The 27,535-nt window shown below is 37.8% G+C and overlaps 2 protein-coding genes across 3 annotated transcripts; one reads left to right on the top strand and one right to left on the bottom strand.

The window, feature by feature from the left end:
- The first annotated feature begins 385 nt into the window (after positions 1-385).
- On the top strand, positions 386-27,021 carry RTF2 (replication termination factor 2). The gene is made up of 9 exons (XM_062009175.1): positions 386-548; positions 1,881-1,975; positions 2,078-2,171; positions 2,337-2,476; positions 3,776-3,854; positions 20,509-20,622; positions 23,414-23,468; positions 23,548-23,640; positions 26,158-27,021. The coding sequence occupies exons 1-9, from the start codon at positions 480-482 to the stop codon at positions 26,340-26,342; spliced, it is 924 nt and encodes a 307-aa protein (XP_061865159.1). The 5' UTR covers positions 386-479; the 3' UTR covers positions 26,343-27,021.
- LOC104550359 (beta-1,3-galactosyl-O-glycosyl-glycoprotein beta-1,6-N-acetylglucosaminyltransferase 7) lies at positions 10,030-16,424 on the bottom strand. 2 transcript variants are annotated; one of them, XM_010200080.2, is made up of 4 exons: positions 16,089-16,424; positions 11,499-12,536; positions 10,957-11,052; positions 10,030-10,256 (listed from the first exon to the last, which is right to left on the bottom strand). In XM_010200080.2, exons 2-4 carry the CDS (start codon positions 12,472-12,474, stop codon positions 10,030-10,032), a joined length of 1,299 nt encoding a protein of 432 aa, XP_010198382.1. In that variant the 5' UTR covers positions 12,475-12,536; positions 16,089-16,424. The 2 variants fall into 2 exon arrangements, with proteins under 2 accessions (XP_010198382.1, XP_061865073.1); XM_062009089.1 differs by lacking the exon at positions 10,030-10,256 and having other exon boundaries at positions 10,880-11,070.
- Positions 27,022-27,535: the final 514 nt, after the last annotated feature.

Genomic DNA, 27,535 nt, shown 5'->3' with positions numbered 1-27,535 from the left:
ACTGAGGGGCCCAGACCTGGACACAATATTCCAGATGTGATCTCTCCTGAGGGAAGGGTAGAGGAGGAGAGCAGCCCAGCCCCTGCCAGCCGGGACTAACTCGACAACACCTCATCTGGCCATAAATCTCCTAAAGCGGATGACGCGGGGGGAGATTCCTCACTAAAACCCGTGAAGCGGTGACGGGGCGAGGCCGTGTGAGGGGCGGGCGGGGCTGAGGCCCGGCCCCGCCAGGGGGCGCTGTGGGTGCTCCGGCGCCTGCCTGAGCTACTCGCTCTCCGCCCCTCCCTGGAGCCCCGCCCCTTCCCGCCGCGCCCCGCCCCGCCCCACCACCGCCCCTTCGCCACAGCCCCGCCCCTGTGCTGGTCGCCATGGAGCCGCTCTGACGCGCCCCGGACACGCCGGAGCACTTCCCTCCCCGGAAGCGCGTCGCCTGCGACGGGAAGTGGACCGGGAAGCGTCGCGCTGAGGGGAGCGAGATGGGATGCGACGGTGGTACCATCCCCAAGCGGCATGAGCTGGTCAAGGGGCCCCGGAAAGTCGAGAAGGTTTGAGCAGGCTGCGTGAGGGTGGCGGAGAGTGCAGGCGGGGGCTGACAGACTGGCTTTGTGAGGCTGGGCCCTGAGCGTGGGCCCGCGGGATGGGCCCCACGGAGAGCTGATCGGTGCTGCCGGTCCGGAGGGGCCGCGAGCTGGGCTTACCGCTCCCGGTGCTGGCGGTGTGGACGAGAGCGGCCTGCTGCGCGGCGCCAGGCCGTTCTGCGGCTGCCGCCTCAGGGTGGCCGACTCTGTGGCGCGAGTGATGGCTACAGTGAAGATCGCTTTGTTTTGTGGGGGGGCTTTTTGGGTACAAGTTATCCACTGAAGAGGTAGGGTTTAGTGGGCCCCTTCACGTAGGGATATGGTGTCTACTGGTAACACTTTTCATAGATTGCTTAATAGGTGGCCAGATGGTTGGTCACTTCAACAGTTCACCTGTTTGCATTCTGAATGTTGTTTGAGCTCTCGAGGTGTTTTAGGGTGATGGATATAAGGTGGACAGGTGGACAAAAGTCGGGAAAAATCTCCAAGCAAGTGGCAGAAAACTTCAACAAATTGATTCTGAGATTTCCTTCCCACACCTGACTGTCAGAGTAGCTATGAACCTCAGCCTTTCTTTTATGGCATAATGTGTTATAAAATTAGTGTTTTCAGACTAGGGGTTCTGGTAGCATCGGGAAATCACTAGATTTGCTTTTCTTGTTAACTTGTTCCTTACAGGGAGTTGAACTGGTAGTCAGCGCAAGCAGGGATCAGAAGTAGACTAGAGAGAAGAGGGTAGGGGAGAATATGTGAAGAGCAAAGTAGAATATCAAGGGAAAGGGACAAGTAGAAGCAAGAAAAATAAGAAAACTGAGTTAGAGTTAAGAAGATAGATTCCTAGTCCAATGATGCAGAAACCTGTTTAATAGATGAAGGCAGAGCCTTGAAAAGGATCGCAAATATTGCTAAGGTTATTTGACAGATTAGCTTTGAGTGCACAAAGTACGTTTGGTTAAGATGCCTGGGCATTTGATTAATGCTTTGACTTTAATGTTTAAATAATGGGTGCAAGCTGGAATGTAAGAGGTTCCAAAGAGGCATAAGTAAAAAATTATTCACTGAGAGAATGAGGGAGCACTGGAAGGAGCTGCCCAGATGGGATATGGAGTCTCCTTCTCTAAAGACGTTCAAAGACCACCTGGACGAGTTCCTGTGTGACCTACTCTAGGTGGCCCTGCTCTGGAAGAGAGGTTGGACTGGATGATCTTTGAGGTCCCTTCCAACCCTTAGGATTCTGTGACTCTGTGAAATATAGAAGCTGTTTTTAGATTGTGAGTATTGTGAGTTTTTTTTCTTCAGGTTGACAAAAATGCTGAATTGGTGGCAAGATGGAACTACTGTGCTCTGAGTCAAGAGAAGTTATGTCGGCCAATTGTAGCCTGTGAGCTGGGCAGGTAGGAGTGTTCCCATGTAGACCACTGTATTTAGAGGTACTCATTTATAAATAAAAGAATGTTATGGGATTCAACTGTGATTATACAAATTTTATGTTACAGATTGTATAATAAAGATGCTGTCATTGAATTTCTGTTGGACAAGTCAGCTGATAAAACTCCTATGGAAGCTGCATCACATATCAAGAGCATTAAGGTAAATAAATGGGTTGTGTATAGTGTTAGAGAGTGCCATGGGTTAAAACATGCTAGAAAACCTCACTTTACTTGTGTTCTCATTGTATACTCAGTGTTAAAATAGTAAAACACAGTGAAAAAAATCATTAGTAACCAGCTTAAAGTTTGCCTTTTTATTTTGCAGAATGTAACAGAACTAAACCTTGCAGATAATCCAGCTTGGAGTGGTGATAAAGAGAGTATAAAAGGTGACAAGTATGATGACATCCAGTCTGCACGCTTTATATGCCCTGTGGTGGGATTGGAAATGAATGGAAGACATAGGTCAGTAAGTTTCTGGATTTATTTTCTGAAGGCAGTACTGTGCTAAATTGAATAACAAGCAGGCAAAAACATTTGAATCGATAGTGTTGCAACTCAGGTACTTCCTCAAGCCTTGATGGGGAAGATTTCTTCTCCTGTCAGAGAGGGGAGTTCAGGAGACTTAAGAGTCCTTTTGTCTGATATTTAAGAGGAAAGGTAAAAAGTTAACCCTTTCCTGAATGAATTTATATGTATAATAAAGGAATAAAGGGCAATGCTTGCAGAGAAAAATTCACCAAAAGTTGTTTGGGGGCAAAACCATGGGAGATGGGTATGGGCAAGTTGAGAGAGGTCAGAGGAGACCTCCATTTGTGTCACATCAAGCAATTCTACGTCTCCCTGTGTTAGGATCAGAATGGAGGTGGATTGTATGTCTGTTCTAATCCTGCAATCATATCTGGTTTTTACATTCTAGTTTGGGAAAATTAGCAATTTATTTTTCTGATGAGTGAGAATAGGCTGGGTTCACCGCTTAATAGTTGCAGAGTATATCTTCCTCCAGAGAGTGATAAGCTGCGAGACACTCGGAATTAAAGAAAGAACCTGAAAAGTAAACCCATTTTTACCAGAGCCACCTTACTATTCTTCAGTTCAGTTGAGGGTGATTAGAGACGAAAAGATTAACAATAGCTCTCAGGAAAGGGAGCTCACATGAACTACGTGTATAACTGCTTCACTTGCTTCTGGTAAGAATCTTCCATGTGGACAGGAGAGATGTGGGAGAAAGACCGTGCATAGAGTTGCTCGTTACAGCTTTGCTGGAGAGCTGTATTCAGAGTAACTGATTCCAGAGTAACACATGTTTCTCTGGAATCATCAACCACCATCTCTTTTACTAGAACCATTCAAATAGTGTAACTTTGCAGTAAAAGAGATGGTGGTTGATGATTCCAGAGAAACATGTGTTGACTGGTAGCAAATGTACAAAAACACCTCAAGAGCTTTTGTTTTGATAAGATCCCTTTGAGAGATTGTCAAACCTATGCTGAATTATATTAGAATGCAATGACAAACTATGTATTGTGCTTTAATGCACCCAGTGTCTTTCATTCATTTCTTACATTGTGCAGATTTCCAAGTGCCCACTTGAAGGTGCCAGTACTTCATTTGCAAGAATTTCTAAAGAGGAAGTTAACTGTCCTACTGTTGTGTTGTTTCTGAGTGTGGTTCTGTGTTGTGCTAAATCAGCACTGCACATGTCTTCTAGATACAAGGTTTCTTCAAAATGATTGTATGCCTTGTCTTACCTTGTCTTTGAAGGTTTTGCTTCTTGAGAAACTGTGGCTGTGTGTTCTCTGAACGTGCTCTCAAAGAAATTAAGTCAGAAGTTTGTCACAAGGTGAGTTTTTTCTCAGCTTTAGTAGCAGTGGGATCACATATGACTGCCACAGGTAGATAGATACAGCTTCTCCGAGTGTGTGTGTATATGTATATATGTATATACAATTGCATTGACATCCAGTATCATAAAGTGTGTGTTTTTATCTGAATATGCAAATTGAAGTGGAAATTTTTAAAGTTCTGGCCTATGATGGCCTGAAGTAACTATATAGCTTTTAATAAAAATGTATTTCTATGTAGTTATGAAAAGGGGTGTTTTTGTTCTCAGAGACAGATTGATTTTGTGGTAACTACAGTCTTTAAATACTTGGTTATAATTTCACTTTAGAAAAGGGTGATTGGTTTTGGCTTGGGGTTTTGGGTATTTGGTTTGATTGAGGTTTTTTCCTGAATGAATGTGCTTTGTGTTTTATCACTATCCACAGTATGTGTTTATGTTTTCAGGTTATGTTTAAATGACTGTATTTTTTAAGGACATTTAGTTTTGTCATCTTCGTGGGGGCAGCAACTCTTGATAGAATTTTCAGCAATTATATGACTTACTGTAGAAAATATGGGCTGTATTTCACTTTACAGTGCTGGTTTAATCTCATTGTATTGGTTTATTTGAAGTTAAGGGCAATGATACAAGTTGCAAATATTCTCCTTTTTTCTTATGACTACTTTTATTATCAGTGAGATTTTGTGGTGATAGTTGCCATGTTTAGGCTGAGATAGTTTTCCAGCAAACACCCTGATAAGTGATAAAGTGTACAAAATATTTGTATTGAACCAGATCTATGAAGGAAAACCTTTCTTGGTAAGTTGTTGCAAGTGATGTGGAATAGTGTTCATTAGATTCAGCTTCATGTTGCTGCATTCAGTGCTGATATTCTTCTGTAGAACAACAGTTTGGTCCTAATGGCTCAGCTTTCCTGTTGACAGGTACTCATTTATTTTTAATGAGGCTTTTTGTTTGCATCTATATTTTTGTTGATAGATGAGTGTAACTTGGCTATTATATGTAGGAACCAGATATTTTGTTCACAGTTTGACCAGTCTGATAATCTTACAAAAACTGAATTAATCCCTTTGTTTTCTAAATTTTTTTACTGATCAGTATTTAGCATGGCCTCATGTTTGCGTGCAGCTCTTCTCACATACGTGTGAATTCTTCACAATATTCAGAAGGATGCTTCTGGAAATAATGTATATAATCTGTTATCTTTTCATTATTGGGTTTTGTTGCACAAACCTAATGGTAACCAGCTAGGAGAACATGTTTTAGTCCACATTTCTTTTGATTAAGGTGATAGAGTGATTTGGTAGACTTTTTGATATCTACTGGTAATGTTCTCATTCTGTATTCAGAATAAGAAAGGAACGCAAACTCTTCTCAACAGAGTCATGGGGATCTAGTTGCTGTGCTTGCTGGTAGCTAACAGTTTGTTTACATCCAAGGTGCTAATAAGCAGCATTCCCCCATCACATTCTATCTTTATGTAGCAATGGGACAGTAAAATGAACTAAAATAATGAAGAAAGAGTGCTAAAATGTTGTGTGCTTACATATGCTAGGATCAGAGATTTTTTTTTTTTTTTTTAATAAATAGAGTCCTCTTCTGATAAATGCTCTTTTTGAAAGAGCAAAAAAAAAGGTATGGAATGTTTTAATGTTGTGGGTTTGCATACATATGTTTCTACTGGTGCTAACTGCTGTATTTTAAGAATTATAATAGGGTTTTTGAACCAAAATCCAACCTACGAGATCCATGTGGGCCACAGCACTGTTTTGTTCCTGGCCCTGACACCTTCTCTCTCCCCTTATGTGCCCTGTGTGCTGCTGCCATGGCTGTGAGTGCCCAGGCATTGTTATCATGTCACTCTCTGAAGTCATATAAGTTTAGTTCAGAAAGAATAATCTTGCTTGTTCAGGCTGTGTATTCGATCTCTTTTCAACTAGTAGAATCTGTGTTCTCTCTTCATCCCAGGGAATAAGATTTATAGCAATGGATGTAAACAGAAGTGTCAGTCTAGGAGCTGTGTGGCAGGTTTTTTTCCCCACTACTGTGAAATTCAAAAAAGCTCTTACAGAAGAAGCTATTTTTGTGTATTAATTTTGTCTGTGAGCCTACAGAGCAGTCTTCATAGCCTGCTAGAGTGTAAACAGCAACCATTTCCCAAAAGACTTTGTCGAACAGATGCTGTAATGATGCAGTGAAACATTCACCACAGAATACAGGTCTCCAGTAGCCCAAATAATAATTCTACAATCCTCACCTTGATGCTCATTTATTTAAAACTAGATCATCTGAACTAGATAAGGAATGTATATTTACATACTACCAGATGCATATCACAAAACGTTGTGCTTCATGAAACTGTAGGAAATTACTTTCCTTTGCTAAGAGCAGAGGGCTGCCTCATTTCAAGGCCTTCTGACTTTGCTTGTGACATTTGCTCTGCTCATTTAGCAGAAAGAGCAAACTTGTTAGGTGAAATGCTTGGGACAAATTTAGAAGCTTCTAATTGTTGAAACTGAAAAGAGTTGAAAAAGAGCTTTGTCTAAGAGCAACTTATGGATACAAATTAAACATGCCTGTTTGCACAGAAACATATCCTGAGTCATATTTTTGAGGTTTTGTACCTGGAGAAGAGAAAATGTGAACTATTAGTATTAAGTCTTGTGCTAAAATGTGCAAGAGAGGACTTAGAGTCATCAGGAAGATAAACAGTTGAAACCATTTTGCTTCCAGATAAGAGTTTGGTGATGTGTATTCTGTAGCAGAAGCCCTGAAGATCAGTTTTCTGCAGTTTCCTGCTTGCAGCTGTTCAGAAAGTACTATAAACGACATGGAAATTGTTGCTTAAAAATGTACACTTTTGAGTAGGATGTTCTCACCTCCTGTGGTGGTGAACTCTCCAAGAGACTACTAAAATTGAAAGAACGAGCAAGATGATTTCCACTCACTCATTTTTTATTTGATAAGATCTTGAAGACTGTAAGTTAGCACACGGTTGTGTTGGGCTGTTGATTTTGTTGAGGCCCAAAGTAATTAAATGTTTTGGAATTTCTATTCTAACTGACCTCATGATTCTTGCATGGGCAGTCTTTGGTGGCTGCTTGTTTGAAAGTTGCTATTTGACAAAAGTTATATTTTTACAAATGATGGAATAGATAATTGCCTAGCAGTATTTAGTACATATTAAAGCTTACATTTGAGGGCTTGAAAAAGGCACCATTGCTAATTTTTGATGCTGACTCTCCTGTCTAAGAAGTTACTATTGGTGTAACAGTATGCTAGAGGTAGTCTGGAGACAGGATAGTGGTTACTGCATCTGTGGTAGAAATCTTTCTGGGAGTCACTCTAGAAGTTAAGAACAATATTACACTTTAAAATGTAACTTCTTATGTCACTTTAAAAATGATTTTGGAATTGTTTTCAGAGTCAACAGACTCTTAATATACACTTGAAGTAATACCTAACTATTAAAGTCGGTGTCGTATAAAACACTTAATCAAATGTTTAACTTAGATATAGAACTTGTTGAAACAGAACTCATGCATATGTTTTTCAAATGTAGAGCTAATGTGTGTGCAGTATGTTACAGAGCAGTATTTCCTTGAACAAGGGAACAAGGTCGCTTTTACACTCTCTCTTAGATCAACAGTCACCAAAAGTTAGCAAACATTGGTTGCTGAGATTTGAAAGTTGGGATTGATCTACTGGTGACATGATAATGCACACTGAACTTAGTGAATGCTTTTTGTATCTTTAAATGCTCTAAGCTGTCACAGTTTTATTACTTAGTTTTTTACTCTTGTTAGAAGTAGAAAGTCTTTCAAGAATACAGTGTGGTTATGGTCACTGAGTGGAAAACTGTGTCTTAATGATTGAGGATGGGAAAGTTTAATTAGAGCTTTTCTGGCTGTTTTATAGATGTAAAATTTTGTTTTAAATAGAAAATTTTTAAAGGAAGAAGCTCCATCCTCCAGTGATTTTATTTATTATTTTTTGATTGACATGGATAAAGTCACACCTAAATTATATTTTAAGAGGGCTTTTTTGTGCTGATTTTTTTTTCCCTGTTTGACTGGTTCAGTTCTGCAAAACAAGCCTGTGTTATATCATGCCTTGCTGTTGAATTTATCCTGTTATTTCAATTCAAATGTGACTAGACAATTGTTCTGTGTGATGGTGATAAAAGATGAAAGCTAGATACTGGATTTTCTGCAGTGATGGTGATAAGGAATGTGCCACTCACGTTTTAACAGACAACATGGAGTGGATAGATGCTGGCAGTGGACTGAGTGTGGTTTGGAGAGAAATTAATTATGAATATTGCTATGATTAATACATGCCAGAGACCCATTAGCTTCAGTAATGGTTTTCAGAGGGATTCTCAGCAAGCTCAGTGTGAATATACTTCTTGGCTCTTGTTTGTTTTCCTTTATTTCCTTCCATGAAAACAGTCTCTGTCAATATTCAGCCACTAGAAAAGTCTTGCATTATACATGAAACTGACTACAGGCCTTTGGGTTGAGTTTCTAAGTTTGTGTAAATAAATAGGGACCAGATGGTCTTTCTTTAGGTTAAAGTTCATTTGAAAGAAATTATGTTTCCAATAAACTGGTGTGGGAAAATGAGCAGTACAGTTCCAGGAACCTGGGGATAAGTTTGTAATAAGAAACCTTCATGTTCTATTGTTGGGTCACTTGCTGATTTATTTTATTTATTTATTTTCCAAAAACCCACTTCATCTGTAAGTCAATTTTCTTATAAAAAACAAGAGATACTTTGGGTGCATATTGAAGCTTACATCTAAATTGCTCCTAGGCATTTGTTTGTAATATGTAGTTTCTAATTGAGTGAGCTTATAAGTAACAAGATATATTTTATCAGTTCCCATCACAGTTCATGCAAAATACTTGGGAATTTATTCATCTGCATTCTTGCCGAAGTACTTCTAAAGGTGGATGAACAGTTTGAAATGTCTTCTCACAATGAGGTTTCTCTTAGTCTCTTTCCACCAGTAGCACCTAGTTAAAGGCATTTGGAGACAGGGTGTAGACATGGTTTTGTAAAACCTTTAATCCCATGGGAGAATTGTCTCATTAGATGAAAGACCATCATCTATATCCTGTCTCCTCATATTCTCCCAGTCTTTCTGGTTGGATTCATTTAAGAGTCCTGAAAAGTATAACTCTTGCCTGAAAAAGTGATGGATCCTTGTTCTTTATTACTGTTCCCTGTTTTGTCTGTGTTGTGTTTTGAAAGCCACTTCCTTACCATAGACAGAGTGCTGCATTTGCTCTGCAGTGGGTTGGGGAAATGAAATGCTTGGCTTGGTTGCTGCTAGGTGTTATCTCCAACTGCTGTGGACTGTTGAAAGGTTTGGGGAAGTTTTGTTTCCCTCAGTCAGGTACACTGGGATTGAAAGATGGCTTTTCACTCAATTTTCCTTTGTTCCCTGGCCTCAAATCTCCCATGTCTCCTTGCCCTGAAGTCCTGCAGACATTCAGAAACAAGGCCTTAAAGGTAAACATGCACTGGAGGATCCCTACTACAGTTACTGGCACACACACTCCCTTTTCATTAGCAGCAAAGCCTGAGCATTGCAAGAGTGATGTTGCCAGGCTACACAATGAAATTAGAGATGCAGCTGGCCATGAGAGAGGAAAAAAACCAACAAAAACCTCAAATCGACCAGTGAAATGGACTCTGTCTGAAACTGATTTGTCACTTGCTTGTCTACAAGCTCTGAAATTTAGTGTGAGCTTCATGTATCCAAAATCTATTTCATAAGATACGCAGTAGACATGACTTTATCTTGTGCTCTTCATACTTTGTTCAGTCTTTGCTTCCATTTTATTATTGTCATACCAGTTAGTTGGTTTTTTGGCTACAGACTTGAGGAATATGTGTTTTCCCTGTTAAATAAGTCACTTAAAGGATTATGAACGTACTCCTTCAGTAAGTTCTAGATTTAGACATGTCATTTTTCTTTAAGAATTAACCCACAAGCAGTTGTTGCTCTTTGTTTACAGTACTCAATAAAAACTCTTTATTTCACTGGCAGACTGGTAGTACAGTATTGTGCTTACTCTCATGCACTAATGCACAGAGTGAAGTCTACAGCTACAGATATTACTGGTTTCTATCAGTATTTTGACCATATGTTTAGATGTTAAGGTCAAATGTTCAGTTTCATGTTGAAGTAGTTCTCTTCCTGAAAACGCCAGTGATCTTCAATTGAGACTTCTGCCTGGTGCAGGACTTTGAGCCTATAGCGTCTCTCTAGGCAGTCCATGACAAGTGGGTACGTTGCAGGCTCAAATTTGTTGGCAAACAAATGAGGTGACTCAATAATCCACTGCAAATCCCCTAGTCCATAGACACAAATGTCTCTGATGTAATGACCTGCAAAGACAAATGCAAGGTATCTGAAAGCAGCAGAAAGTTGAACGTAGCTGCTGTGCTGCTAACACAAATTACCTTTTGATTTACACAGAACATCACTGAAATACCTCTGGAGGGTAACACTACATTTTAAACATAAGGGTGAGGGTTTGGTTTTGTATTTTACACAACGGGATGCATGTTGCCTTCAGCAGCTTCACTGATGTATTCTTCCTGTGTCTTGTAGCTGAGCATGCTGATGTTCTGATCTCCTACTTCTGTTTGGGAACCTGTTTAATCATGCAGTACTCTTCTGTGCTAAGATTATACAGTTACATATTTTAATTTGGGGGTTTTTTTTATTGCTTTCCATGTGGTCAGCACTATTCTCCTTCTTTTATCACTGTTCAAATTGATGAGATTTAACCCTACTCTTCACTGAAAACTGAGAGGTCAAGTTAATGCCTTGGGAATTGGAAGGTGAAAGAACAGTTGTCAGTGTATGGATACTGTGATGATCTTTGCAAGAATATATCAGAACCTATTGAAGTTGGATATGATGCAATAATCTAGTAGAGTGGCTTGCAGTTTTATTTGATACTTTCAAAACAAAATATGATCACTGAAGCACATGGAATGGCTGGTTTAAAGCATCAAATGGACTTTGCAGTGACTGCTACTGAGTGAATCAAACTGGAGTTCATGATCAAAATTCACATACCATTGCAGCCTTTGTGTGCAGTTCCTTCTTGATCTTTCCATTTAATGGCTCGGATGTTTCCTTCCCAGTCTGCATTGGGTGTAGCCCCTGGAGCATCTTTAAAAACATAAGGTTCTGATAAGGTTTGTTTCTAGTTAGTACGGGGCAAATTTTCACTGCTGAAGACTTTTTGAACGTAGCCACATTAAATATTTATTTACAGATATTTACATCTCTCAGGTTTAATGGTTTTTTTAATTCCCTGAGAGCATGAGCTTTCATTTAGGAAAATAATTTACTCTTTTTTAATCATCATTTTTCTAACCTTGTAGCTAACAGTCTGTACTGTAAGTAGTATTTTTCTGGAATCAAGCTTTGTTTCTCAGCTATCAAGGGATGTGACTTTTTGAAAGGGCAGCATCAAGGCTGAAGAAATTACTGTATTTATGCAGTGCAATTCAATTAAGTGATGTTGTTAAGCTCTGCATTGGAGCCTTACACAAGAGGCCTTAGAATGCTGTGGTCCAGGGGGTTATTCATAGTAAAAACAGCACATATCTTACCATTTAAACGATTCAGAGTGACCCAGTAGTGTTCATCCGGACTGTACGTGTCTCTTGACCATTCAAGCAAATCTTTTGCACGTGCATCAGTCAATGTAAACTTTACAAATTCTTTTGTGAGGATGTAATAGGCACTACCAAAATATATTGTCAAATTATATGGAGGTTTAGTTTTTATATTCTTTGTTGGATACACGTATGACATTCCAGAATGTACACGTTCTCTGTAGCTAACCTGTGTCCTGTGTTTCATATGAAGTGGTTGGACTACCCCAGGAGTCATATTTTTACCATTCCATTTACTTTTGATGTATTGTATAATGTCTTTGTTCGTTTTAATGGGATAATCTTGACCACACAGATTAATAACATAATTCCACTGAATTTTGGAATGAACTAGATCAGTCATGCAGTTAATATCAGCTTGTAATCTTGAAAATCCTGCGTAAACAACATTTTCTCTTTTGGAGGCAATAAAAATATTTTCAAAGCAATTAACGATGTTTTGTACAGCAGCTTTATAGTCTTTTGGTGACTTTTCATCAACATGTATGCAGTAAATATTCTGAGGCATATAAATAGCCCTTAGCAGCTTTACAAACATTTCCAGCTCCTTGTGAATTGTGATAATGTATGCCAATGAGAAATTCCCTTCTTCATCTGACAGAGGTCTTGTGATAAAATGCAGACTCTTCAAAACCATGGAGCAGTTGCAGGAAGTCTGAATGCAACTGAGTGTTTTAGGTTGGTAGGTGTTCTGACAGAAGTTTCCAATTTTCAGGGCAGCAGCTTTCCCCACAAAAAGAGCTGAACAAAGTTCATCTGGGTAAAAACCACACTCTGCTATATTTGGGTTAAATTTTTGTTCATTTGGCTCTTCAGAAAGCACATTTTTTAGGTAGATGCAAGTGTAGATGAACATACAGACAGCAATGCACACTAAAAATCCTGATTTTGTTGCATCAAGTAAGTTCATCTTTTATCTTCCAGATACTGTCTTCTCTTCTTATCATAGTTTTAATTAACTGTTCAGATAATCTGAAAAGAAAAAGGAGACAGAGAAAGAATATTTTTTACTTTCTTTTTTTAGTAGATGACATAGTGATACCTTTCTGAATGTTGAGATTACTCCTTCCAGTTATCAGGAGGAACTCGGTGTGTGCCTATGCTCATGCTGCAGTGCACACAGCCATTGGAAATGATACATGTAGAGCCACTAACCAGTCTTGCTAGGACAGAGTTATCCAAAGAACCCAAAATGTCTTTATACACTTCATTACTTGAGCAAGGGGGGAGGACTCAGGCCATCAGATACAAGTTTCTTCTACTTTGAGGCAGTGTATGTGCCAGTAGGTGGGTGCAGTGCCATAAGTTGTTCAAGGTCTGGCTTTAGAACAGGGAAGCTGTTTGAGCACCATGTGCTAAGGGGTCAGCAGCCACTGAGATTTCCTTAAGGCCTGGGAAACCTTAAATCTGACAGAGGGCCAGAATTCAGTAAATTAAATCAGCAGGAAAATCATTAAATAAACAAAAGGAAGATATTAAAATGTAATTCACAAAGTACACCAGTTTTTATCCTTATAAAGTCAGCAAATGTTTCTAAATCTTTGAGAGATTTTTTTTCCCTCTCTGATATCTTTGTATTAGTGCTTTGGAAAACAGAACATGCCGACAGCACTCACTTCTTATTTTTAGCTTATGTGCATATCCTGAGATAAGTACACTACTGCCAGTATTAGCATTTAGAGATAACCATGTAATTTACATCAGTGTTGGCATAGGAGTTTTTCCATTGTGTGTTTTTTTTTTTTTCATATGTATACTTTGTTGATTAGAAGAATGAGAGTGCAGCACTCCTGAATCCCACAGCAATTATATGAAGTCCTTTATCCTTGAAGCATTTGGTAATGAACTTTCTAGAGTAAATACCAGGGATGGGTCAATTAAATGTCATTAAGCTTAATAGTTAAATTAAGCAAGATTTTGTAAAGGTAGTTTCTTTATAGAAATGTTATTGTGGTTAGAAGCCCATGTGTTTTCATTAGAAAAGTGGAAAAAACTTTAATGAAAACATCAGTCTTAGAAGCTTGTCAATAAGGAAGATGTTGTAGTTGAGGTAAAAATGAGTCGTAGAATTTTAAAAGCATTAAGAATACAGAATTTGAACCAAGAGAATGGTCAGCCTACATTACCACAAATTTAAAATCTTAGTAGGCTGTTGGGAAATTGTGTATTTATCTTATTGTCCTCACTGGTATGCACTGGATTTCATGCTGGAAGAAAGCCTCTTTTCCACTTAAAGCTCCATCTTCTGGAGTGCTATGTTAGATGGAGGGTTCATCCATTTTCCTTGTATGTTCTGGTATCAGTGCCCTTCAGTCTGCATGGGCCAAAGAAAGCCATTTGGATATTAGGTCCCTGACGAATACTTTTTTTAAGAGCTCCTAAAGAAGCATTTATTGGGTAAACAAGCTTGATGGAAGTCTTTCATCCATTAAATGAAAAACTTCAGAGAATCAAATCCAAATCAACCTTTCAATATTGTGCAGAAAGGATGAGAAATGGAACTGCATGCTGAAAGCCAGGATTTTGGCAGTAAACATGAAATCTACCAGTGCTCTAGCCTGCTATCAGCTGGCTGCCAGAGTTGAGAAAAGGTTTGCATAACAGCCATTTCGTACCCAATAACTGAAGCTGGGGAGAGGGATTGTGTATGGGAAGCATTGGTTTTGGGTTGTTTTTGTGGACCTGGAGTCCGAAAAACTGTTAAATCTGAGTGAATAATTGCAGGAAGAGCATGGAGGTTGCCCTGAATTAGTACATGTGATGGGATGGTATGTCACAGGGAAGGTTTGTTTTGGACATAAGAATTACATGAAAGACACTGGACAGCTGTAGAAATATATGGAACTTTTTATCTGCACAGAATAACGAACATCTGTACAGACTGAGCATGCTCAGCAGGTTTCTTCCTTAAATACATCTTTGTAGACAGGTTGCAAAGGATAGTTCCCTAGGGAACTATGCTATAACTTGTTTGTTTCATACACTTAAATTTTTATTAACCTTCAAGTAATAGCTTCCAGGCACATTTCAGATTAAGTGTTTACTGTGGATTTTTCATTTTGAACTGTGTGGCATCCAGAAACTGTATTTTATGTGGCAGCATAAAAGTACACAAACACCCCATTCTCAGGCAAAAAGAAACAATTTCTTCCCCAGTGTTTACATTTTCCTGGTGAATGACTAAAGGATGAAGCCTTGTCTACAAGAACAGAGTTTGATATCTTTCAGCCTCAGGGTATTTTATAGAATGAAAGCATTGGTTTTCTCTTAGTGTTTTACCAGATTTACAGCTAGAATTAGTTAGTCCTATTGTGTATGAAATTGGCCACTTAGAGGACTTTGCTAGCCCCTCTGCTGTGGAGGACTGCTCCCATATTTTCTCCTGCCCTTGCAAAGCAAGATGTTATATCCTTTCTGGATGCTTTTATGGATATTACTTAGCAAAAAACTGTTATTGTAAGCCTAAGCTCCTCTGTGGCAATTAAGAAGATAAATTCAAGAGAAAAGTGGAATTACATTTATGCCTGAAAAGAAAGCTGTGAAATATAATTTCTGTTCAAGACCTCATTAGCTATATACTTTACTATCCATTTCATAGGAACAAATCATTTTACAATTCACTGGTTCTTACTCCCATAGGATTTTGGACTGATTGTTGCACTTCCTAATTATTCTGTTTTGTCTGTACTCTTTGTATTTGCTTAATATCAAAGCTTAGATAAAACTTAGTTTGTATGACCTCATAATTCAGTGAAAGAAATTACTTGGGAATACTTCATCCTCTAATAACATGGTTAAAAGGCATTAACTCCTTATTTCCAGATCTCATGTCTGCTTTTTGTCTGAATGGTGTTTTTGCAGGCATTAGTGTAGGCATTTTATATAAACAAGTGAATACTAATTAAATCTTGTAAAAACTCAATGTAAAAATGGGTGCTTTTACCTGCTTTTTGCTTTGCTTTTTGCATGTCTGAGTATATATGCTTCTGTGTTGTGACATGCTTCAAGTAAAACATTTCCTCATCAAACCCAATTAATACTGCCTTAGAAATTATAAGTTATTCTTACTTTAAAATATTGCATTGGTGTTTACTGAGACATATTTAATGGAGGTTTAAATGTTTACCTTTGCTGTTTGTTTAGTTGTCCTGTTATGCTTTTTTCCTTGGGTATTTGACCCCGTAACAATTTAAGCCAAATACTATGAAAACTAATTAAACCCATAAGTTAGAGGGCTGTAAAAAAATTAGCTGCTTGCAACAGAGCACTACAAGTATTCGTAAGTATTCTGATTTTTATAATACAAACAACAGTAGTAGTAACGACCTCCATCCCACTGTACGTCTATGACAAAGTGAAAGAGGAAAAACATGAACCTAATTGCAGATTTGAGTTCTTTTTAGTGAAATGGTCTTTTCTGAACTGAAAATATTTATCACTTTACAAAAAAAATAAAGCATGGTTTGTTCTAATAAAGGAAAAGCAAAAACCCAAAGTCCTATGGTCAAATGTATTCAGTCTTACCTTGTACAAAATTAGCCAGGAGACGGCAGCATAATAAAAATAAATAGAGAGTCCCTTGTCCTTCAGCAGAATTCAGGCAGCGTTCTTCATTCTGTCGCTTGTGTGGAGATCTCGTGTAAGTGAAAGGGGTTAAACATTAACGTGAATGTTTTCATTTAAGACTTCACCGGCTTCCCGCAATGCTTAGCATATTTATTCTGCGGTAATGCTGTTTGGCTTCAGAAATGCGCTCTGCTTCACAATAGTGAGAGAAAAACTTGAGCTTCTCCAAATTTTGCTGCCACTCTTTCTGAGACAGCCTTTAAAGGACTGAAATCAGACTTTCAAATATGTACAGTGCTGATGATTATAAATAGTATTGCTTTACCTCAGAGGCTTTAACCTCTGCACTGCTAACGGAGCATGCTGGATGATGAGAACTGGAAAGGAAATGAACCCTCGCCTCCGCCTCCTCCTCCTCCAGGTCTTAACTCTTTGCCTACTGAAACTTTCCAACTTGCAGCAAATAAGTGTAGCAAAGAACTGCCTCTGGTCATTTCTAGTAGCTTGAAACTTGAAAGAGAAGAAATGAAATATCACCTTCTGAATTGGAATGTTTACTGTATTACTACTTTCATAAAGGTTCTTGTTTTTAGTAAGTGAAGTTAACAGCTTAAATTTACTGGAATTAGGAAGCTTTGGGATTCTTGAGTAAGAAGGCTGATATATTTTGACAGGTTCAGATAAAAATAGCATGTTGGTCAGAAATAGATAGAAAACCTCCAAATGAATTAAAGCACAGCTGCAGGTGTGGCAGATACAAAGTGATCATTGACTTTTAGAGAAGCTCTGTAAATACAGGGTTGCTTGGACAGTATTTTTGTAGTAGGTGGTACAACTTCTGAGTGAAAGGTCACATTCTCTGTAGGAGACTTTCTGTTCCTCCCAAGTTATCATTTGCTCTTCAACTCCTTGTCTGAATAGGATGGTAACATCAAAAATGGTGTTCATCGTGTCTTACACTACTGAACTTCTACTGAATCAATGTCTGGAAGAGTATCTCTCTTAAAACATATTTTTAGTTAACTCTTGGAGAAGACAATAACCTCTAATATATGAGCTTCTGTGGCTGGTAAATGAACAGCGATATGGTCCTTGGTTGAAGAGGATGTTTGTTCAATCCTTTTTCTACATACTACCCTGTTGAAAGAGGGACAGTCAGATTGTACATCTTCCATAATCTGATGGGAATTATTTTGGACAAGTATTCATGCCTTTATATATTTCCTAGTAGTTGTCATATCTACGACTGCAGGAGTTGGCTTACTGTCTGTAATTTGGGAAAGAGGTGTGAGATTTCTCATAAGACACTAAACCGTAACATTGATGTAGACATTTAGATATGAAAACATATCTAAATGTGCAAAAACATATCTAAATGTGCAAAAAAAAATCACTGTCAAAAGTAGTTTACAGCAAGAAACATGGTACAACCATTGTCTTACATAGCTGAAGCTTAAGAAACTGTGAACTTTAGGATTCAGAAAATAATCTTATCCTAAGATTTCATTCTCACTAAAAAAAAACTCATGTGTTTTATTCTCTAAGAAAGATGAAAATCTATCCTACTATATTGAAATGAGTTGAAATTTGAAAGGTATTCATTACCTGAAAAAAGTAATTTCATTACTTCTTTTATTATAAGTTCAAATTTAAAATATTCTCTTTATGCCTAAGATAGTATGTCATTTACAGCTCATAATACCTTAATTGTTCTAAGTCTTCAGGTTGGCTTTGGGTTTTGATAAAGTTGATTGTAAAGATATAAACAGTTCTGAACACATTTTTATAACCAGACTCTGAAAGGGCTTTTAGACAAAAATTGAGCTGCCTGTCCAGCATCTCCTTCAGTTAAAATCACCCCCTTCCTCAATTACAAATCAAATCTTGCATTCAGATTTGCAAGCTAATGTTGTAATGCTTTGGTCTGTTTCAGAATAGTTTTCAGTCTCAATTAGGAATGTCTTTTATTCAAAGTGCTGCAAAAACACCAAGGGACTGCAGCATGTACCATCAAAACATCTGCCCCGGATGACTTTAATTGGAAGGAAGAATTTTTCTCTCTTTGCAAAATTGAAGCTTCCTTCTGCATTTTATCTCAGCATTTAAAAATGGTGCTATAAAAATCTTTCCTTCTTTGCACGAAGGGATAATGAGCTTTCAAAAAGATCAGAATTACGGCTTTGCATCCAACAGTGCAAACAACAGTTCAGAAATATTTGATGCACATGTATGGTGCAGCAACTAATTGTAGCTTCTGGAGTTAGTGAAGACTGAGAGGTAGAGTTGGCCCTCTTCCTATAGCGTGCTGTACTTCAAGGATGTTTAGAAGATTCTGGTCTCTGTAATACAACCTGGCTGCTGCTGTGGCAAAAAAAATTGCCGTTTCAGTGAATGGAAAGAAAACGTTGTCTTTGTTTCCCCATTTGTTGTAACTATTTTTCATTTTAAAACAGTTCCACCTGTGTTTTCCATATACTTTTTCAAAATGCAACACTTACTAAAATAAGAATCTTTTGACATAAACTTTTACTTGGGGGAAATTTCCACTTACTTTTGTATGCTTAACAGACTATGTTTTAAAAAATTATTGCAGGAATTAAATCGCTAACCTGTAGAAGGGTTCCAGTCTTTCATACTGTATTTGGAAAACACTCCACTAGAACGAATGTATTAGGCTTCTTCAAAATCAAGACAGCTGCCAGTTGCTCCTGCCTCGGTATGAAGTCTGAATTGATTTTCTAGACTTCTCACTCGTGAGTGTCTGAGATCATACCAAGCTGGTATTTCTAACAGTAGCTTATTGAGAAGCAATGGAAAAATTTGGGCTACTCACCCATTTCTTGTGTGTGACTTACTATTCTGCCTGACTTACTTAATGTGCATCTCTTATGACCCTTGCTTCTCCTTCATAATCTCTCTGACCACTTGTATTCAGATTCAGTTTTTAAACTGTGTTCATCACTTAAGCAGACTGTAGTCAAAGGTACCGTCCATATATATCCTCAAATTCATACTGCAAATACATGAGTAACCTTTCTAAACCTTTGTTTAGAAAACAGAAGAGTAATGACAGAGACAGGATTATAAACTAATCTTGCAGATTAACAGAAAGCTTCTGGATTTAAAAAAATAACCAAAAAAATCCAAACAAACAAAACACCAAACCACAAACAAAAATGGAAATTGAGATCTTAGAAAATAAAACATTAGAGTCAACGTACTGGCATCACCAAATGATTGAAAATATACTCAGTGAAACATCAGTGTCTTCAACCAGAAAACAACTGTGAAATCACATGAAGCACATTACGTGCGTTATCCAGGTTAATTTATAAATGTGCTTTGAAACTTGGTAGTGTTTCATAAATCAGATAAAGGACACTGAGATGGCAAGGCTGGTTAATGAATATTGCTGCTTTTACAAACCCTTTTTATCCCTGTAGTCATTTAACAAATACAATAATTTTTTAAACAAACCAAAAAATTACTAAACAAAACAGATTTTACTGTCCAGCTGTTGGGAAGAAAAATTCACTGGTGCTGTCTGTTCTATACTCATAGAGGTGTTGTTCCTATTCAGTGTAAAAGACCTGCTCCTACTGTTTGTTGTTTCTTGTGTTACTAAGTTGAAAGACAAATTCTAGAGCAGAATGGCATCATGCTTAGATCTTAACGAAACGCATTCATAACTGAGGTAAGCAGGAAGTACTCGAGTGTTTTGGGGTTTAGCTACAAGACTCAGAAAATTGAGTAGATTCTGGTTAGGACTACTCTGTTTATCTAGTCACTGTACATTTTAGGCTGGTAAACAAGGAACCTATGAACCAAAAATACACAATAGGACCTTTTCTTTAAAGAAAAAACAATAGTTATGAGTGTTATTTTTAAGTGAAATAAATCTTCAGTTTCCATGTTGTTTGTTGATAAGGGGCTGACAGTGAAATAAGTCTTAGATTTCCATAGTCCTGTTGCATGGAACAGGGCTTTGAAGAACAAGAAAATAGTTTCATGTTTCTGAAATCCTTCTTGAATCTGCTGTGCAGATTGATGTGTGAGCTGCTTTTAAATGTGGTTATCAAAAGTTCACAATTCACTTGTAAGATTAGTATTTACTCTTTTCATGAAGAGGGATGCTGCCAATCAGTTGTATTTTGCTTACTGATGAATCAATGGAGAAATTTTCCCTTTGATATTTTAAGTGAGAAGATGTATTCAACTGAACTGAAAGAGAAAAAACTATTGGAAAAGACAGAGCAGGAAGGGGAAGGGTTGGAGAGATCCTTGGAGACCTTAAACACGGTATTAATTCTAACAAAGGTTCAGCAGCACAAAAATCTTGAAAAAAAATACTAGTTTTGTCTTTTGTTTGTTTTTGAAGTGTGGTGTTCCCTTCCAAGAGGAAGATGTGATTGTTATTAATGGTAGTAAAGAAGATGTGGAAGTATTGAAGAAAAGAATGGAGGACAGAAGACTTAAGAGTAAATTGGAGAAGGTAAACTTTTTATACGTTACTTAGGACAAAATTGAAAGTATTCTTATCTGTAATGCAATCTGCTCTGAGATCCTATAGGTTTGTCTGCTATTCTTTATGCAGACTGGAGGATTTACTCAGTAAGCTGCATTGTACTTTGGTGCTGCTTTTAAAAGTAACAAGATTGTGTGCATATTTTGCTAGTAGCATATTGAAGTTATATGTATGGAAACTTTTTGACTAGCAGGCAGTGCATGGTGCTCTGAAAAGTCACAGAATTCGATGCTGTGGGTAAAATGGGCAGTGTGCCAGCTATACTTTAGATTTTTCTAAGAACAAAGGACTTGTTCTAGTTAATTCTAGTAATGACCAAAATCTTCCTCTATATTTTGTCTGATAGTTCCTGGGTTACTGTGATAGCAGATTGTTAGGCTTTTTGATCTCCAAGTATCCTCTACTGGCCACTGTCAAAACCAGTATTGGGATATATAGATTCTTGGTTTGATTTGTGGTCTGATTTTATAAAGCCACTTTTTGGAGATGATCTCATGTCCCGCATGATTACTGGTGATGCTAATTCCCAACACACTGTTGAGGCCTTTGTACTTCTGTCCTTGTTGTTTTGGTTTTATGCAAATAAAAGTGTTGCAGTTCTACTAAATACTCCAACGTATTATACTGTTCTGTGGAGTATTAGTTGTTCAGTGGTACTGTACTGTCAAATTAAGGACTTTTTTCACCATTGCTATTTTTTTCTGAGCAGAGCAAGCAAAAACTTTAGTATTGACTCAGTCCAAAGTGCAGACCGATTTAGTTGCATCTGGAGAGCATGAATCATTACCTGACACTTTTAGCAACTGAGACTTTAGCTAGAGGTTGATCATCTCACTCCTGATACAGGCAGACAAAACCAAAAGCTGTGGAATTAGCTGGCATACAAATATTTTCCTAGGTTGTTTTGAAATGAATGCTTGTTTCTTTCTCAGCAAGCATATGATTCCTTCTCATCATAAGGTCTTTATTCATCTGCACCAGTACAGCATCATTGGACCTGAGCAATGCAACAAAAGAGTGGTTACTATAGAAATCCTACTGTTCTCTTTCCTCTCTGTTTGTAGCCTTTGTGCTTTGTTCTGTAGCTTCTGGCATAAGAGCAATACTCTAAATTTTATGTTATGTCTTTAGGGGTTTTTTTCCCTCCCACAATACCTTGTAATTTAATGTTGAAAGAATCTTTAAATTGATACAATTGATAGAATATTGCAGATCTCAATAGATCGGTAGTCAGCCCAAAAACAGTGGTCATTTGCACTTGATTATCCTTAGAAAGTTGACCTTAACAAAGCACCTATAGCTACTGTTGTACTCAGCCTCAGCACAGTACAGAAGTACTACCTCATTGTGCTGACTGGTGGTGGCAGGCAAAGGGAAATCATACTTTGCTCTTTGGGCTCTGTATGCCAAGGAGAATGTGCTAGCATTTATTGTTTGCTTACTGAAGGCTTACATTACTAGCAGGTACAGTAATGCAGCAGCCTTTTGCATTTCATCCTGAAGTTCTGATGGTACATTTTACAATGATGCACCAGCTGGTTTGGCAGCTGCTCCAGTCTCCTCAGCTGTCACTGACACCGTTCATATTAATTGGAAGTCTGTGAGCTCCAGTACCAGAAGACAACTTCTGGTTTGGAATTTGTTGGCACTGCTATTCAAACCTCGTCCTCAGAGGTAACTTTCCTTTGTAAACCCACACATAACAAAAAAGGTGGAGGATTTTCATGTATGCTGAAGGACCCCGGGAGAGCAAAGTTTGCTTTTAGGATAGTAACCCTCTGCCACCACCTTCTGGCTAAACTTTGCACCAACATGTCAAATGGCTTTTTTTTTCCCTCGAGCTTTAATCATATACTTGACAATATGTGTTCTCCTAATTTTTATAACACATTTAAATATATCTTTTTAATTTAATTTTTCTTTATAAAATAAATAATGTAATTTAAATTTAAGTTTTTATTTGTATCTATTTAACACATTTCAATATATTTATTTTCTTTGAGTTTGTGTAGCTTTTTTTGAAAGACCTACATCATTCAGAATGTATATAGAATCATCTTTTGTGACAATAACACCAATCACTGGTTTCATCCATCTTTCTTTTTCAACTTGGCATTTATATTATCAAAGCCAATAATGGGATTCTTGTTTCTGTTGTTTGGGTTTTTTATGTTTGTTAATCTGGGCAAACATAAATTAACTTGGAAAATCTGGTCCACAGATGCTTTTAAAAAATTTAGGTTAACTGTTTGCCTCTTTTCTTCCCCAGCAGTCCTGCAACAAAGGACCCAATTATTGAAAGTTACCCAGGAGGGATTTTTTTATTAACTAAGTAAAATTAACTGGATATGAGATGCAGGAAAATTCTGATTTTTTTAAATTGAAAAACATCTTTATTGATTACAGTTAACTGTGGCCTGTTTAACATCCTGACATTTACTATCTTGCTGTGTGGGTTCAGAGTATCATATTACCTTCATGATGATAACATACCCTGCAAAGTATACAATCCAACATACTGTATCCAGACAGTCTAGTTTTGGCCTGCATGGTTTTCTTTAAATTAACTTCTAAGTTCCCAAGTTTATTATTTTTCCACATAGAAATATACCAAAGGCAAGGATCAATATTGTGGAAGGACAAGTTCCACTGTGTAAGATGTAAAAATGTACTAAATGAAAAGTTTGTGTCTGTGAAATACAAGTTGAATTGTATATCCTTTCAGTATGTTACCAGATTTCTGCTTGTGTTGTTTCAGAAATCAAAGAAAAGTAAGTCAGCAGTCTCAGCTTCTCAGCCAGACACCGCTCAAGGTAACGGCACAGCAACAAATTCTGTGTAGCCTTCAGAGTCATGAAGCAGATTGATGATTCATATCTTTTTTTTTTGTAGATTCTCCAGGTCCATCAAAGATGAACAATGGAAAGGATTGTGTCAGTTCCAGTGCTGGGGAAAATAGACAGATTATCTTCACCAAAAGTTCAGGTTGGTGTTTATTCTTTAATCTAAATGTAAAATAATGTGAACAAATAGTCCTACTTCAAAACAAATATTGCAGGAGAGATCCTTCTTTGGCTGTTCTGTACCATAGTATCAGAAGTTACCCTCTCACTTCCTTTTATTTTTAATCTTTCTCATGTAAAGATCAACTCCTGACTTCAAAGGAGCCATAATATTGTAGCTCACTTTATCAAAGAAGCTCCTCTTTTCAAGGCCTCTCCTAAAAGGCTGCTTTTCCAAGCTTCAGTAGGAGGCCGCCTCATGAACGTGTACAAATCTCCTTTTCCCATAAAAACCGTAGGCAGTGGAACTGTTTCTTAAAACAGAAATTTGCTTTGCATCTGCAAAATCTACAAAACTAACTCTACAGAAAGTGTGTGAGGGCTTCTGCTTGTCTGTTTCTCCTCATTCCACCCAGTTGGCCCTTGCCTCATCTGCTGTCTGTTATCCCATACTCTGAATAAATAATCCATAGAGTAGTGACTGACTTGTTACACTTTCACAAAATACACCTGAAACAAGAGTCTCCACTCATGCTTGTGATTAGCAAGTGCTGTAATGATGCAGATAACTAATCAAAGTAATAAACACTTTTCACCACATTGCTTTTTTTTTCCCTGTGAAATAAGCCAGATTTGCATGTTTATGTCATTCCAATATTGCTTTAAGTTGGTGGAGACCAGTGTGACTGGATGAGATTAGAGATTGTCATTCACACAGTGATGGAGTCAAGGTTTGAGTACATCTCTTTCATTGACCAGAAGGCAGTGTGAGGAGAATTAGTACTTGTTTTCCTGAAATACAAGTGGTCAAGAATTCCATTATGACAGTTTAGTTCAACAAAGTTTGTTAAAATATCCCAAGCTAATGATTCAACTTGTAGTCCTCGATTTTAGCTGTTCATTTGTTGTGTGTCACAGAGAACAGTGGAATATGACTTCGGGATGTACTGATGTACCTACAATAGTCACGCAGTTCAGAGTAAACTTGGCAGCCCTTTAGTCCAATGGATGGTGCCCTCTCTTTATGTAATATAGGTATTAAGTTATTCAGTGTCTCCAACATGTACTGATGTTTTCATACAGAGTTATAAGAATGGGTAGATTTTTTAGGTCGGTCTGGAGTTACTGTGTGACGTATTCAATTGTGTACACTACAGCCACAGAAAAGTCAGTACACTTTGAAGAATTAAGTGATGAACTGTAGATAAACTGTGTTAGAAGCTGGGAGAATTTCCATCAGAAATGCCTTCTCTGCCCCCTGCTGTCTGTTTTTATAAAGGATAGGCTTTTAAAAATCCTCCATTCCAGACGATCATAATTGCTCTTGGATCTTTAGGAACCTAGTAATTCTAGTAACATTTGATGTATTTTTCTTTTCCAAGAGCATAAAAGAAAAAATATGCCTTTTGAAATGTCAGGTCATTGGTTTATGTCTCTGGCAGCAGTTACATTGACCAGAAAGAGAGTTGAGGGGAAAATAAAGGAAAACCCATGGACAGAAGAATGCCAGTAGCATAGGAATTAATCTGTGAACATGGCACCCTGAGGTTTCTGGACTTGCAGCATACATGTTCATTCTTTCAAACCCAGTGTTTGGTAATTCTTTCCAGACAGCTATTGGTGGCATTAAAAGCAGCATTCTCCAGATCTAAAAAAAGGTCTGATGATTGAAGATTGCACATAGAATTCCTATGGCTACATGCAGAAATCAGTTTAGAGGATTTTCAGACGGGCTCCCTTCTAGCCATTTACATGCCATTGCGCCTCCGTTAAACTAAATGTGTAGAGTTTCTGCAGACTTCTGAGAATTTATTTCTTTGCACAAGAGGTTTGGCACATGCTTTTTAAAATACTGTCTGTCAACTTTGGAGAAGGTTAATTAAACAGTCGTTAGGAAAGAGAGGGATGCTGGGTTTTTTTGTAGCAGTAGATGTAATACACTGGGAGAGATGGGATCAGAAACAGGGGGATGAGCATTTTTCTCTCCCAAATGTAAAATTATGCAGGCCACTGTTATTGGTCATAAATGACTTTGCAAAGAATAAAGGGAGGAGATAGATTCCCTGGGGATGGGATGTCACAAGTTTAGCTTTTGTCATTCCATAGCTAATTTCTGAACAATACTTCAGACTAGTGGAATACTTTCGTGTTTGTTCCTTAAAACTAGAGTTTGGAGCCATTTTTCACTTAGAGGAGTAAACATTGTCAATACAGAATTACAGTGCAAGGGGTTCACACAAGCAGGAAAGAATTCTTGTCTCTCCAAGATCTCTAAATGCATATTGAGCATCAATTCTAAATGCTATGAACGTGTTTGCTGTTAGGAACATATCTCATCATTGTACTCAACAGTAAATACTTGTGGTAGCCCTGAAAAAAGGTCTGTACTTCATCTCTGTACACATTGCTTAAACACCTTTTTTCTGTCTTTATTTTAAAATGCTTTTTATCAATTGTAAGATGTTGTGCATGCTTCATTCTGTTCCCTTTTCTCTCTCAGAGAATGGAAATTCATCTGTACCAGGAAAAGTCAATAAGGCTGCTTCTACTACTACGAAGAGACCCATTGCAGACAGCGAGGAGAAATCTGAGGCATATAAATCTATTTTTACATCACACAGCTCAGCAAAACGTTCAAAGGAAGAGTGTTCCAATTGGATTACTCACACAGCATACTATTTCTGAAACAATGATGAGCCTGATTGGAACATTCATTACTGCTTTCTTCCCCTAAGGCTTTTTCTGTACAACTCTGATAGAGAACTTTTGTTGTAATCCGATGTTATCTGGATTTCTTCAGTTTGTAAGTTGTTTATAAACTTGGAAATAACAAATGAATTTGTGTTAGTTGCAACTTCTGCTAAATAAGAAAGAGATCACCAGAACCCATGTTGTATCAGCAGACCTCTTTCTAAAATGATGGATTGTTTGCACAAATGTTTTTTATTTTCTTCTCCAAGTTGGATGCTGTTATCTTTAGTCGTACCAACTAGTGTCCTCAGCAGTAGGAGTGAGGGTAGAAGGATCTGCCTGCTGTCCTCTCCACATCTGTAATGATAGTTTTCAACATATTAGTACAGAAATTCAAGCTTCTGAAACTTCGACAGTAACAAAAGCAATAATGCTTTTATTTTGTACTAGCTAACTGGGCCCTCAGCAGAACTAGTGTATGTTCTTAAAGTCTCCAGATGCATTTTCAAGTAAATTTTAATGGAATATATGAAAGCTTTATCACAAGAATGTTTGTGCAACATTCTTTTGGTATATATTGTTGTAACCTGTCTTTAACAACAAAGTATTCACTTGTATATCGTTATCTATAAAGATGAGCCTGTAATAATAAGGCTGGTTTTTTCCCCAAAAAGGTTTTGGGAGTTTTCTTTGTGGGGATGTGTGTTAAAAGTGTCAGGTCTGAGCTTTCTTTCTTTTGTCAAAGGATCAGAATATAGTGCAACAAAAGTATGAATTTCCTTTTCTGCTGAAACATCAACATTCTATTTAGTCTCTGAGGAGCAATTTGCTGGTTTGAATTCAGCAGCTTCCATGAAAATACAAGTATTTGCACAGGGTAAGAGAAAATTGGGTGGTGACAGAATAGGAACAGGAGACCTTAACTAACTTTTTAGGCAGATAGGACACCAGTGTCATGCCAATCAAACCCATGCTGGCTGATGGAGAGATCCCTGCAAGCCTAGAAGTAGCTTTGGAGAACCATTCTTTCACTTTGCAGGCCACTGAGATGTGCTGCTTTCACAATACCAGCAGTACACATTGGTTTGTCTTCTGACATGAAATTCCTAACAGCAAATTTAACTGTTAATTACTTGTTACAGATAGATGCTGAACATAGTATGTCACCCAGTTTTGCTTTTATTGAT

Source organism: Colius striatus, chromosome 16 (genome assembly GCF_028858725.1).
Source record: "Colius striatus isolate bColStr4 chromosome 16, bColStr4.1.hap1, whole genome shotgun sequence".
NCBI lineage: Eukaryota > Metazoa > Chordata > Aves > Coliiformes > Coliidae > Colius > Colius striatus.
Note: the sequence above shows the minus strand (reverse complement) of the source record. Positions and strands in the feature narration are given on the sequence as shown.